A 14580-nucleotide genomic window follows, 5' to 3' on the forward strand; every position below is an offset into this window, starting at 1 on the left:
CCATCTGGCCAATCACAGCTCTGCGGGAAATATGAATATGAGTATATATACGTGAGTGCAGGGGACCATAGAAGAGCAAACGCCGCATCTATACATTATACAAGAGGATCGCAAGGGACCCCTGCGATCTGTCAATTAGTACAGGTAACTACTACTCCCATCATGGAAGAGTGTGTTCCATGCTGGGAGTAGAAGTACTACCTAAAAAATGTTTTTTAAAAAAGTGAAAAACACGCACACACTATATTTTTATTATTGTCGGCTACATTTTTAGGGCTTTACCCGCTCACATAAATTGATCCCTGTTTAAAAATGAATAAACATTTCATAATAAAAAAGATACATTTCGTTAGATACAATTTTTTCCATCACTACTGTATCTTTTTTATTATGATTTTTTTATGGTACCCTACGAAATTTTAATAAAAAAAGGTATCTCCAAAATTTTTTAGGATAAAAAAGAATAAAAAGATTTACCGAATGTACCCGAATACCGAATGTATCCGAAAAATCAAACTGTATCTGTATCCTTTTTATTATCTTTGTTATCAGAATGAATTCTTTACAGTCGTTCACGGATAACGAATGCATTCGTTATTTACAGCATATGTTCTGGAAATAACGAATGCATTCGTTACTTTGCTATTCGTATTATCGTGGCTATTCGGGATTGTTCAAAATATGTTTTCGCGCATTCGGATCGGTCCGAATGCCCGAAAACGGTAAAATTCGGTAAATTAGACATTCATGCCGAACCGAATTGCACATGTCTAGCAGGGAGTAATACGTATAATCCCTCTCCGTAGCATGCTGCAGGCGCCAGGCATCAAACAGATCATGCTCTTTTAGGTCTCTCAGATAAAATACCCGCCCTCCCGATTCACCCAACAGATCCATTTCTGGATTTGCTACCACATTAAGATCACCACAGATCAATACCTCCCATTTACGGTGGCTATTAACAAGTTTAAACACTTTTTTAAGAAATCTGCCCTGGCGTCTGTTGGGAGCATATACGCTCGCTAGTGTATACTCCACTCCATCGACCACACAATTTAGAATTATAAATCTGCTCTGCGGATCAATGATCTGCTTTGTAATTTGGACTGTTATCGCGGAGCTAAAAGCTATCAGCACTCCTCTTTTTTTTGACGAGTAGGTGGAGTGGACTATAGTAGGACATTTTCAATGACTAATCTGAGGTGGGTTGCGTGCGGACAGGTGGGTCTCCTGTATACACGCTACTGTGGCACCCCTCCTCTCCAATTCCCCCCACAGAAAATGACGTTTAGCCGGGCTGTTTAAGCCTTTCACATTGAGGGAGAGTATATCCAACTTGGACATGTTGACTTCCTGATGGTACAAAACTTCAGGGCAAACACCTGAAATAAGAGGAGAGTGGTGTCAAGGGCTAGAGAAGGACAAGATTAAGAGAAGGTAGGTAGAGAACAGTAGTACAGACAGAGAAGGTGGTCCAATACATATAAAGGTTAGCTTTGTCTAACAAACAGTACTAGAACTTAAAATGAAAAATGAATAAGAAATAAGTAACACTTTTTCTCTCAGGTAAAGGATGTATACTCTGGCCGAGTTAACTCAGACGGTGCTTCTTTCCAATCTCGTAGCACCGTTTTGTCGGGTGACGGGTGTAGTCAATCAACAAGAGCGCAACCTTCCACAGGTAACACCATAGATGTAGCTATGGAGGGCTTGGCCAGCCGGTCACTCAACAGTCAGTCTGGATCATCTTGACTAGTGGGCCCCTTTTGCTGCTGTATCATCTCCAGACGGTCATCCAGCAGTCCCCACTCTTGAAGGGTCTCAAAACCCGCATCAATCGAGTCAATAGCATGGATTCTGCCTTGCCTCTGGATCAGGATTTTTGTCGGGAATCCCCATCTGTATGGTAGTTCTAGATCTCGTAGAGCCTTGGTCAGTGGGTTGAAGTCTCTCCTAGCCTACAATGTCGCTGCCGACAAATCAGCAAAAAGCTTCACTCCCTCATATGGAGGTGATAGGACACTTTGTCTGCGGGAGACTTGGAGCAGTCTGTCTTTTGTCTGGAAAAACGTGAAACGTGCCAGTACATCTCTTGGAACCTCGTCAGGCATAGATCTGGGATTGGGCACCCTGTGTGCTCTGTCGATACAATATTCGTATGCCTCTAGGTCCGGGAGAAGCTGTTGAGCCATCTGCTGAATATAGTTCCTCAATTGGCGTCCCGGGACCGACTCTGGGATACCACGGAACTTAATATTATTTTGTCTGTTACGGTCCTCAGAGTCGGTTAGCTTGGCTTGCAGAGCGGTCACCTTGTCATCCAGTGCATTGTGTGCTTTAGATAGATCGTTATGCGCCCCTGCAAAGGAAGCCATATGAGTCTCTGTGTGCATCACTTTCTGTTCCAGCACCTCCACTGAGGCAGTCAGAGGTTGTAATATAATTTGCAGGTCTTGATGCAGGGAACTTCTGAGCATTAGAAGCATATCTTTCAGCAGTGTATCAGACACTGGGGTGTCTGTAGTTTGATAGGTGGCTAGAAGGTCAGAGCTAGTTTTGGATGCCCCCCTCGCTTGGTCAGATGTCTCCTGAGCTGATGGAGAGTCCTGCAGTCTGGGTCTCTGCTTAAGGGGACTATGCTGCGGAGTATCTGTACCCACTGTGTTAGCCTCCTCCCCATCTATAAGCAGCGAAGCTGCTGGTGGCGTACATGCTGCAGTATCTCTTCTGACTGGCGCCCGGGGGTCCTTGCTGCCACGCGGGGAAAGTGGGGAAGCCCAGTGATTCGGAACTTCAAAGGTGAGGGAATGCCTTACTTTTGTTGATGTCTGCAGAACTGGGGTTTGGGGAGGCTGTGGGTTCTGCTCGCGCTGCGATCCCTTGTAGTTCCTACGTTCTGTTCGCGGATCTCTCCCGTCTCTCCATCCGGCGCCATCTTGTGTGCGCTTGCATGCAGCAGGCCCGGTGTAGCTAAAGTGCTCTAGCCGGCCGTCATCGTCTCCTCTGTTATTTCTCTTCTTGCTGGTAGTCGCCATGGTGGTTTAACTCCCTTCTGAAGCGGTTTTGAGTCGCTGGCAAGGTATTTAACCGCGAGTTAACGGTGTTCCTGCAGGAGCTCTGCACTTAAGCGGCCATTCACAACGGCGGACAAACCACGCCCCCCTATAGTGGGGTCATTTGTGGGGTATTTCTAATATGAAGACCCTTCAAATCCACTTCAAACCTGAACTGGTCCCTAGTCAGACGCCTATATATATATCTTACACAGCCGACAGCAGCTCAGAGTAGGCCACAGGTTTTTAACTGGATGAGGGAAGCTCACCAGTTGATAAACAGGACATGCTGAGAGTTATAGTCAGTTACCAGACGGTCTAGGACTTTATTTTGTTCCTGTTTATGTTTTGTTTTTACCTGCAACCTGTGGAAATAAAGCTGGCAAGGAGCCAGACTTGTATGAGGAACTGTGGTCTGCTGTGTTATTGTGAGGAATGTGTCCCGTGGCAAGTGACCAGAACGATCCGAGAGCTAATCCCTGAGATGGAATGTCACAGTATATATACACATATTAATACTTCCCGCAGTGAGTTGTGATTGGCCAGATGGTTCCAGCCAATCACAATTCTCTGTCGGAAATATGAATTGGTGTATATATACGGCATCGCAGGAGACCATAGAAGAGTGGCCACATCTATACATTATACAGGAGGATCACAGCGAGTGTCAGTAGTGACATCCGCTGTGATCTTTCCTTACCTGCAAATACTACTACTCCCAACATGGAGCACACTCTGCTGCATGCTGGGAGCTGAAGTACCTGCATTAATAGACAGATCGCAGCGGGTGTCAGAAGTTACACTCGCTGGGATCTGTCTATTAATGCAAGTACTACAGCTCCCAGCATGGAGCAGAGTGTGCTCCATGTTGGGAGTAGTAGTACTTGCAGGTAAGAACAGATCACTACTGACACCCACTGCGATCCTCCTGTCTATAGCAGAGATGGAGGGCTGTATACATTATACTCCAGGCCGGTCACTCACTCATTCATATTTTCCTCAGAGCTGTGGTTGGCTGCAACCATCCGGCGAATCACAGCTCTGGGTGGAAAATATGAATGATGTTTTATTCATATCACTGGCCGGCCTGGAGTACAGAGCAGAGATGTGAGTGCTGTATAGAGCCGCTCCATCTCTGCTATATTATGGACTATCGCATCGGGTGTCAGGACTGACACCCGGGGCGATATTTCTATAGTACAGGTACTACTACTCCCATCATGGAACAGTCTGTTCCATGCTGGGAGTAGTAGTACTACATAAAAAATGTAAAAAAAAATGAGAAAAAAAAGGAAAACACACACACACTTTATTAAAAAATTATAAAAATTTTGTTAGAGAATATATACATTTCGTTTAATAAATTTTTTTCCATCACTGCTGCATCCAGGCTTGGCAATGAGAAATAACTGAATCCCCCTGCTTGTAGTTGGTATTTAGGTTCAACCCCCCCCCCCCCCCCCCCCCCCCCCAAACTCAGTGCCCCATTTCCTGCAATACGCACCGAGTAAGCTTTACCAGGCTATAACTAGAGATTGGTAGGGGTCTCAGCCCTGAGACCACAATCAGTTAAAACTCTTGACATATCTGTATGGCGACTCAAAAGTTTATCTTATTGACAATAACACACTAAACACACTTAGTGTGTTCAGCCCACATAATGGCACCACATGACCTACACATAGATAATGTAGCCCTATACTGCACATAATGCTAAAGAAAATCACAAAAGAAAAGAAAAACACTGAAAAAAGCAATGTAACGAAAAACAGGAGGGGTCAGGAGAAACATTAGGAAGGGATTGGAGAGAGATGGGTTGGAAGCATTCTCTAGTCTTCATGAGTCATGCCAAGGCCCCCTGACTCTTGGGTCCCTTGGTTCAAGTTATATTGCGCACATTTGTGTATTTTATGGGGGGGGGAAGACCCCCTTAAATCATGGGACAGGACAATCTTGAAGAATAGTTTGGTGCTATATAGACAAATAAATAAAGCAGAATTTGTTTCCTCTTGCTGAACTGTTACGAGTACGGTAACACACAACATATTTTGCTGCATATTTTCCTACTCATTCATGTCAATTGGTAGGAAAATATGCAGCTAATTTTGCTACCCATTAACTTCAATGGGTAGGAAAATACGTAGCAGCAAATATGCAGCAAAATACGCTATGTGTGATCTAAAGGTTGTCCTGGAACAGAATGTGCCTGCTGTTATGCATAAAGGCAAAGGAATTTGATGTTTCACATTCATTAAGGTATGTATACTATTTGACATTCTATAATGAAATGACCTTTTTTCTTAGGGTACATTTGTTTAAGTAAAGGTTAAATAAAGACTTGCATAATGTGGGCAAGAGGAGTAGGCAGTGCATATTTATGAACAACATGCTAATATGAAGATCAATATACCTTCTCAAAGTAGTTGAACTCCATTGCTATTTCCCTGAAGAAGAAATAAACATGATCCTTCCACTCCACAGCACTGACAAAATATGGATCTAGGCAAAGAATAAAGGCCAAAGTAAGGAAAAATTTTATTATAATTATTCAACTTCAAATGTTTCATCAGTCCCAGATCAAGTGTGGAATTGGCAGAACTGAAGAACACAAAATACAGTAAAGGAAGAAACTTATTAAATCCACAAACCTGCTTATTAGTTAAGCACTAACACAAACATTAAAGTACAGATGTAAATGGACCACTCTGCAAGGCTGTGTAACCCCTATGGGTTTTATATGTTCCTAAAAATGGCCAGTAAATGGTGGACTACAACCAGAAAATGAACTGAGCAGTAGCCATTTTAGAGAAATGATTCAGCATTTCTACATAGACAAGTCACATGATTGTGACATCACTCAGGTCAGGTGATGCTCCGGATCCAGAGAGAGCCAGAAAGAGAGCAATGATAGGATGTGCTGAGAAGGAGCTGAAAGAACTTGTTTCACAGAGGATCACACCATCTCAGAGAGAGACTTGATGGCAGAGCTGGAGAGACGAGCACTAATAGTGGGATATTTATCAAAACTTGTCCAGAAGAAAAGTTGCTGAGTTGCCCATAACAACCAACCACATCACTTCTTTCATTTTTCAGAGGCCTTTTCAAAAATGAAAGAATCAATCTGATTGGTTGCTATGGGCAACTCAGCAACTTTTCCTCTGGACAGGTTTTGATAAATCTCCCCCGGTCTGAACGTCTGGTGAATACAGTGAGAGGAAACTGCAGCTGAACTGACCTGGTAAGGGCATTGTGAGGGTAAGCTAAAGCCTTTTCCCTGTTCCACCACATGGCATCTGTCGCCTTACTCAAAGTAAAGACTCAGGTCCGGTGTGGGATATTACACAGCTTAGCCTGCTTTAGTGATGCTGCGAAGCATGACTTGTAAGGGCCTTTTAACCCCTTAAGGACCAGGCCAATTTCCACTGCAGGACCAGAGCGTTTTTTGCACATCTGACCACTGTCACTTTAAACATTAATAACTCTGGGATGCTTTTACCTTTCATTCTGATTCCGAGAAAGTTTTTTCGTGACATATTCTACTTTATGTTAGTGGTAAAATTTCGTCGATACTTGCATCATTTCTTGGTGAAAAATTCCAAAATTTGATGAAAAAATTAAAACTTTAGCATTTTTCTAACTTTGAAGCTCTCTGCTTGCAAGGAAAATGAATATTCCAAATAAATTATATCTTGATTCACAAATACAATGGGGCAGATTTATCAAAGGATTTAGACTGGTTTTTCTTGTCTAAATTTGTCGCACAGAAAGTCGCAGTCTAAATATGTGCGACTTTTCTGCAACTTTTGCTCTAGAGGATTTTTAGAACATGATGCATGCTAGTCTATTTTAGACTGAAATGCATTGGAAAATGCATTGGTGCTGAATTTATCAAAAGCGACTTTTCAGCGACAAGTCGCATAGGCTGAAAGTACGCCGAAATGTCAGACCATGTTGGAGCAGGTTTAAATATAGACTAAAGCATAGATCATGCAGTCTGTGCACAGAATTTATCAAGAGCTGTGCACCATTTGATAAATTAGGCGCACAATAGACTAGACTAACCCTCTGTAGTTTGGTCTATATTGATGCGGGACATAGAAAGCTTTGCTAAATATCCCCCAATCTGTCTACTTTATGTTTGCATCATAAAGTTGACATGTTTTTACTTTTGGAAGACATCAGAGGGCTTCAAAGTTCAGCAGCAATTTTCAAATTGTTCACAAAATGTTCAAAAGCGGAATTTTTCAGGGACCAGTGGATTTGAAGGGCCTTCTTATTAGAAATACCCCACAAATGACCCCATTATAAAAACTGCACCCCCCAACGTAATCAAAATGACATTCAGTAATTGTGTTAACCCTTTGTTAACAGGAATAGCAGCAAAGTGAAGGAGAAAATTCAAAATCTTAATTTTTTACACTCGCAGTTTTTTTAATTTTTACAAGGGGTAAAAGGAGAGAACTCTTCCTAATATGTGTAACCCAATTTCTCTTGAGTAAGCAAATACCTCATATGTGTATGTCAAGTGTTCGGCGGGCACAGTAGAGGGCTCAGAAGGGAAGGAGCGACAATGGGATTTTGGAGAGTGAGTTTTTCCGAAATGATTTTTGGGGGGCATGTTCCATTTAGGAAGCCCCTATGATGCCAGGACAGCGAGAAAAAAACCACATGGCATACTATTTTGGAAACTACACCCCTCAAGGAACGTAACAAGGGGTCCGCTGAGCCTTAACACCCCACAGGTTTTTGACGACTTTTTGTTAAAGTTGGATGTGTAAATGATTTTTTTTTTCACTAAAATGCCGGTTATCCACCAAATTTTACATTTTTACAAGGGGTAATAGGAGAAAATTCCCCCCAAAATTTGTAACTCCATCTCTTCTGAGTATGAAAATACCCCATGTGTGGGCGCCAAGTGCACTGCGGGCGCACTACAATCAGGGGTGTGGAAATTTTATAAAAAACTACTTGTCCACGGGACTAAAATGGAGCAAAATCTACTTGTCCCTCATGACGATCCACTTGTCCCGTACAATTTTCGCTTTTATGCACTCATTTTTTCCTCCTCGCATATTCTCTGAACCAAAAAATATATATATATTTGGGGAAGTGAAATTGAAATAGTAAAAGATAATTTTGCAGATTTGGTGGTTTTCTTTTCTGCGCCATTTACCTTGTGGTTGAGGTAACATGTTAGTTTTATACTTTAGGTGCCTGATTACAGCGATACCATATTTGTATCGTTTACGTCATGTTTTACTAATTCTGAACGTTTTCTAATTTTTTTAATTGCCATTTTTTAACCCCTGTAGCTTTATTTTTTTTCCGCATACCAGGCTGTATGAGAGCTCATGTTTTGCGCCATAATCTGTTTTTTGTATCGGTACCATTTTGGCATTGATCTGACTTTTTAATCGCTTTTTAACTTTTTTTATGGGATTATATAAAAATTGCAAATCTGTGGTTTGGTATTTTTTTACATTTACCGTACGGGATACATAATGTTATATTTTAATAGGTTGTACAATTACGCACGAAGCGATACCAAATATGTTTATTTTTATTATGTTTACATGTTTTTATGTAGGAAAAGGGGGTGATTTGAACTTTTAACATGGAAGGGGTTAATGCAGCGGTCTTCAAACTGTGGCCCTCCAGATGTTGCAAAACTACAACTCCCAGCATACCCGGACAGCCAACGGCTGTCCTGGCATGCTGGGAATTGTAGTTTTGTAACATCTGGAGGGGCACAGTTTGAAGACCACTAGGTTAATGTGTCTTTCAAACTTTTATTAAAACTTTTTTATTTTTTTTTACACTTTATTAGACTTATGAGGAATCATTACATTCCTCAGACAGATGAATAGAGTTCTATTGAACTCTATTAATCTGTGTGCTCTGTGATCCATTGATAGAGCCTGGTCCAGCCAGGCTCTATCAATGACAGAGCCGGGACAGGAGGAAGCAGAGGTAAGTCCTCCGGCTACCTCTATAGAGGATCACCCCCTGCGCTATAGTGATCCACCCCACTAGCCCACCAGGGAGCATTCACATCTCCCTTTAGACGCTGCTGTCAGCTTTGACAGCGGCGATCTAAAGGGTTAATAGCCAGCCGCGGCGATCGCCGCATGCTGGCTATTAGCGGCGGCCCCCGGCTACTGAGAACAGCCGGGGACTGCAGAGTATGGAGCGGGCAGGAATGCAGAGCGCCGCAAGCATCTCCCCGTGCAGACGCGCCTCCTCGACTCAGCTCTCCGAAGCTACAGCTGGGGGGAGTGAAGGCAGAGAGCGCAGGTCTGCACGGGGAGCAAGAAGCCACGCCCCCTCATCTCCTCCCGCACGTCTGCAGAGCAGGGGAGAGAAGACATACACAGCTTCTCATCTCCCCTGCTCTGCTTCCGAGGATACAGTTTTTTATTGTCTGAGGCGGCAGAGTATGGAGCATATATAAATATATATTATATATAATATTATATATAAATAAGTCGGCAGCCCGCTCCATACAGACTGCAGATCGCCACCGCACTTGTCAGGTCTGGCCCTGCTTGCCCGAAGCCGGGCTAAGGGCCGGACAAATTCACCTGCCCGGCGCCCAAAACTGCTAGTCCCGGGCGTCGGGCGATAGGAATTCCACATCCCTGTACAATGCTCAGAAGAGGAGTCACATTTGGATTTTGGAAAGCACATTTTGCTGAAATGGTTTCGGGGGGCATGTCCCATTTAGGAAGCCCCTATGGTGCCAGGACAGCAAGCAAAAAAAAAAAAATAACCACATGGCACACTTTTGGAAACTACACCCCTCAAGGAACGTAACAAGGGGTATAGTGAGCCTTAACACCCCACAGGTGTTTGACGACTTTTCGTAAAAGTTGGATGTGTACATTTTTTTTCCCTAAAATGCTGGTTTTCCACCAAATTTTACATTTTTACAAGGGGTAATAGTAGAAAATGCCCCCCAAAATTTGTAACCCCATCTCTTCTGAGTATGAAAATACCCCATGTGTGGGCGTCAAGTGCACTGCGGGCGCACTACAATGCTCAGAAGAGAAGGAGTCACATTTGGCTTTTGGAAAGCACATTTTGCTGAAATGGTTTTTGGGGGGCATGTCCCATTTAGGAAGCCCCTATGGTGCCAGAACAGCAAAAAATAAATAAAATAAAAAATAAAAAAAAACACATGGCCTACTATTTTGGAAACTACACTCCTCAAGGAACGTAACAAGGGGTCTGTTGAGCTTAACACCCTACAGGTGTTTGACGACTTTGGATATGTAAATGAATTTATTATTTTTTTTTTTTATAAAATGCAGTTAAATTTTTACAAGGGGTAATAGTAGAAAATGCCCCCCAAAATTTGTAACCCCATCTCTTCTGAGTATGGAAATATCCCATGTGTGGACATCAAGTGCACTTTGGGCGCACTACAATCCTCAGAAGAGAAGGAGTCACATTTGCAAATTTTGCTGAAATGGGGGGGGGGGGGCATGTCGCATTTAGGAAGCCCCTATGGTGCCAGGACAGCAAAAAAAAAAAAAAAAAAAACACATGGCATACTATTTTGTAAACTACACCCCTCAAGGAACATAACAAGGGGTACAGTGAGTCTTAACACCCCACAGGTGTTTGATAAATATTCATGAAGTGGGATTTGAAAGTGAAAATGAGATTTTTTTTACACTAAAATGCTGGGGTTACCCCAAATTTTCACAAGTGGTAAAAGGAGAAAATGTCATTGTAAATGTGTAAATACATTTCTTTGGAGTAAGGACATACCTTATGTCTGGGCGTAAACAGCTTGCACACCGATCTCAGAGGAGATCAGTCAGGGTCCTTGAGCTTTGGCTTTCTCCTATGGAGCCAGAACAGTGGCTCCATGGAGCTCGGCAAAGTCGTTTAAGGCTACGAAGTTGTAAAGATCATTGAAGCCAGAACATGGGGTACATAACTGGCTAAATAACTAAAATGGGGTACAGAGGGACATAAAATTATAAAACAAATTATGTTCCCAGAATGATGACCCAGAGCATAGCCAAAACTATGCTCTGAATCATAGCCAAACCCTATGCTCTGAATCATCATTCTGGGAATGTGATGTGTGTGGCCGTCCCTAACCTGTTGCTTCAAATGCGCACCCCGCTCAGGTGGAGAAAGAGCGCTGTGCATTTGAGGCAACATAAAAAGTCCCCGATGATAGTGACTCAGTGACCCATGACCCAGAGAAAAAAATACCCCCAGAGGTCTTATCATTTTTTAAAAAAATTTTAGATAAGAATTTTTTGGGCAATTTAGTGGTTTTATGGTGTTAAAATTTGCGATGTACTCTGGACTTGGTACATTGGGGTCAAATTGTGGAAAATTAAAATCAAAAGGGAAAATTTAGTACTGCATGGAAGTGTGGTACTCCCTGAAGCAGTTTTTTATGCAGAGGCCTGGATGATTGGGGCAAGTGTCACATTGATAGGTTTTGTCCTTCTGAATCCCCCTCCTTTTACACACTCTGCATTTTTTCTGGGATCGTCCCTTCTTTCCAGTGTGGGGGACCTCACCTGGAAAGTGTTGGCCTGGGTCGATCCTGGCACCTATTACTTCAGTTCCTTGGGAAGTCCGGCCTGCTTTTTCCTGGTCGCCAAAGATCAGGACCTTTAGGACTTCTTCTTGGAACTGGAGGAATGTCCCTGTGTTGCCAGCATACTGGGACAGTACAAAAGAGTTGTATATGGCAACCTGTACCAGGTAGACCGCAACTTTCTTGTACCATACCCGTGTTTTCCGCATGGCCATGTATGGCTTGAGGACTTGATCAGAAAGATCAACTCCCCCCATATAACGATTGTAGTCCAGAATACAATCGGGCTTGACGACCGGTGTTGTGGTTCCTCACACAGGGACAGGTGAGCTGCCGTTACTATGAATAGTGGTCAGCATAAGGACATCCCTCTTATCCTTATACATGACCAGCAACAGGTTTTCATGGGTAAGGGCATGGGACTCACCCTTGGGCATAGGTGTCTGGATCAAATTTAGAGGGAGGCCTCTCTGGTTTTTCCGCACGGTCCCACAAGCGGACGTGGATCTGGTTGCAAGGAATGTGAAGAGAGGGATGCTGGTAACCCTTATCCAGCAATGGGTGCACAAGCTCCCAAATGATTTTCCTGCTAACACCCAGAGTGGGGGAACAATCTGGGGATTTAATATGGGAATCTCGTCCCTCATACACCCTAAACTTGAGAGTGTACCCGGAGGTACTCTCACAAAGTTTATAGAGCTTCACGCCATACCGCGCCCGCTTCGAGGGAATATACTGGCGGAAAATGAGTCTCCCCTTAAAACTGATAAGAGACTCATTGACCGAGAGCTCCCTGAGGGGTAGGTAGGCCTCCAAAAATTTGGCCCCGAAGTGATCGATGAGCGGCCTCACTTTGTAAAGCAGGTCATTGGTGGGATATCTTAGGGGTGGACATGCCGCATTATCTGCATAATGCAGGCATTTCCAAATGGCCTTGAACCGCCTCCGTGTCATGACCATAATGTAAAGCGGGGTCTTGTATAGTCTTGTATACTGCCTGACACTGGGTTTTTTGACCATGCCCATATGCCGCCGCTGTACAGGTGACTCATCATCAGTACTAGATAATGAGATGGACGATGAAGGACACAGGACTGTAGGATCTTCCTCACTGACAGATTCGAAGTCGGAGGCAAGAAAAGCGTATACCTCCGCTGCCGAAAATGCCTGGCGAGCCATCACCTTTTTTCTATGGTGGCGGGGGGGGGGAGAGGAGTGTATGTAGTGTTGGGTGCTTGGTGTAACTATTATATAACTGTGTGTGATTAGAAATCCCATCCCGTTATATGGGGGGGGGAAAGTGCTGCGGCAAAAAAAAAAAGGGGGGGGGCCAAATGCAGCACCCTGAACCCGTAACAGGGCCCCGGTCACACTGAAAAACTGCAGAGGACCCTTTGGGAACTATTAGGGGGTCAGGGGGGGGGAAAGTTTTTTTTAAACTTTTATAAATGTTTAACACCTACCTGTCCCTGGGGTTAATCTGTCCCTGCTCTAAGGGGGATCTTCGGACCTAAGGGGGCTCCGATCTTGCAGAGGGGGGGTCCCTTGCTTCCTCCAGCAGCTCTGACCGCTGACTGAACCCAGCCAGCAGCGGGAGCTGCAGGAGGATGCCGTTAACCCCTCCCCTGCCGGCTGCTATTGGCCGGACGTCCGGCCAATAGCAGCGATCCTCGGGGTGACTAAATCGAATACCTCTCCATAGATACAGTGGGTGATAGGGGGTGTATCCTACACCCCAGATCGCCATGTATCTCCGGGTCAGCGGGTCACATGTGACCCGCATTACCGGAATAGCTGAAAATCGAAAGTGTGAATTCACGTGTGGTTTTCTGCGATCACCTACATGGGGGGGAGGGCACAGGTATGCCCTTGGTCCTCAAGTACCAGGGAGAAAATTCCTACGGGCGTAGAGGTACGCCCTTGGTCATTAACAGAGCCACTTGGCAGAGAGGATTGCAAGTTTAAATACAGAACACCTCTCTGTTCTGCAGTACTCTCAGCCAATCACCTACTTGCCACGGTATGTTAACCACTCCAATGACATGAAAGGAAAATCAAGTGAGATGCCAGAAGTGTATGTCTTGAAAGTGTTTTAAAACACTTGAGATGTTCACACTCGGATTACAAGTCAAAAAAACTTTGCTTGTAAAAAAACACATTTTCCCCTTTGGTCAACCTTTTTGGAAAAGTCTTAACTGGCATAGCCCTATGTATATACACAGAGACCCCAGCGGAATAACTGGATGCACAGGAGTGAAGCTCCACATGGGCCCATCTTCTGGAGATTCTCCCCTCCTTCTCCCTGGTAACATGTGATTCCACCAAACAAACAATTGCGGGGAGGTAATTTTGTACCCTATCAAAAATAGCCACTCTCTTATGTCACTCCGCCATACCCCTCACATTCCCAAAAAATATTTTCAGTTTATTCCTCTTAACGACAGATGTTAGAAGGAAGGGAAGAAGAAAAAAAAAGGGAGATTTTAATCCCCCAGCCCCCTCTCTCTGACAGATGTCGGTGTTACATAATACAAATTAATTAACAAAAGAAATATTTAAATTAGCTCACCACACCACCTTCAAAGGTAGTGTGTCCTGCAAAACAGCTCAGGCTCCATTTAAGAAGTCTCAGAACTGATTGGGATTTATGCCAAGCCAGAACTCTCTGCAGATGGGTCCTCTTTCCTTCAAGAGAGAGTTCTGGCTTGGCATAAATCCCAATCAGTTCTGAGACTTCTTAAATGGAGCCTGAGCTGTTTTGCAGGACACACTACCTTTGAAGGTGGTGTGGTGAGCTAATTTAAATATTTCTTTTGTTAATTAATTCGTATTATGTAACACCGACATCTCCCTCCTCTATTATCTACCCTGACTTCCCCAAGTAAATAGCCCCCATATTAACTCCTTCATGACCCAGGGTTTTTCCATTTTTGCACTTTCGTTTTTTTCTCCTTACCATAA

The 14580-nt window shown here is 43.8% G+C and overlaps 1 protein-coding gene across 8 annotated transcripts in view; it reads right to left on the bottom strand.

Annotated features, from left to right (window-relative positions):
• Positions 1 to 14580, bottom strand: part of SEMA6B (semaphorin 6B) — a 974413-nt gene that overhangs the window by 451874 nt on the left and 507959 nt on the right. For all 8 annotated transcript variants that reach the window (XM_056572065.1, XM_056572058.1, XM_056572042.1 and 5 more), the window contains one exon: positions 5464 to 5552. In XM_056572065.1, the coding sequence (XP_056428040.1) occupies positions 5464 to 5552 (89 nt within the window). The remainder of the gene's footprint in view (positions 1 to 5463; positions 5553 to 14580) is intronic.

The sequence above is a fragment of the Hyla sarda genome, chromosome 1 (assembly GCF_029499605.1).
Source record: "Hyla sarda isolate aHylSar1 chromosome 1, aHylSar1.hap1, whole genome shotgun sequence".
Lineage (NCBI taxonomy): Eukaryota > Metazoa > Chordata > Amphibia > Anura > Hylidae > Hyla > Hyla sarda.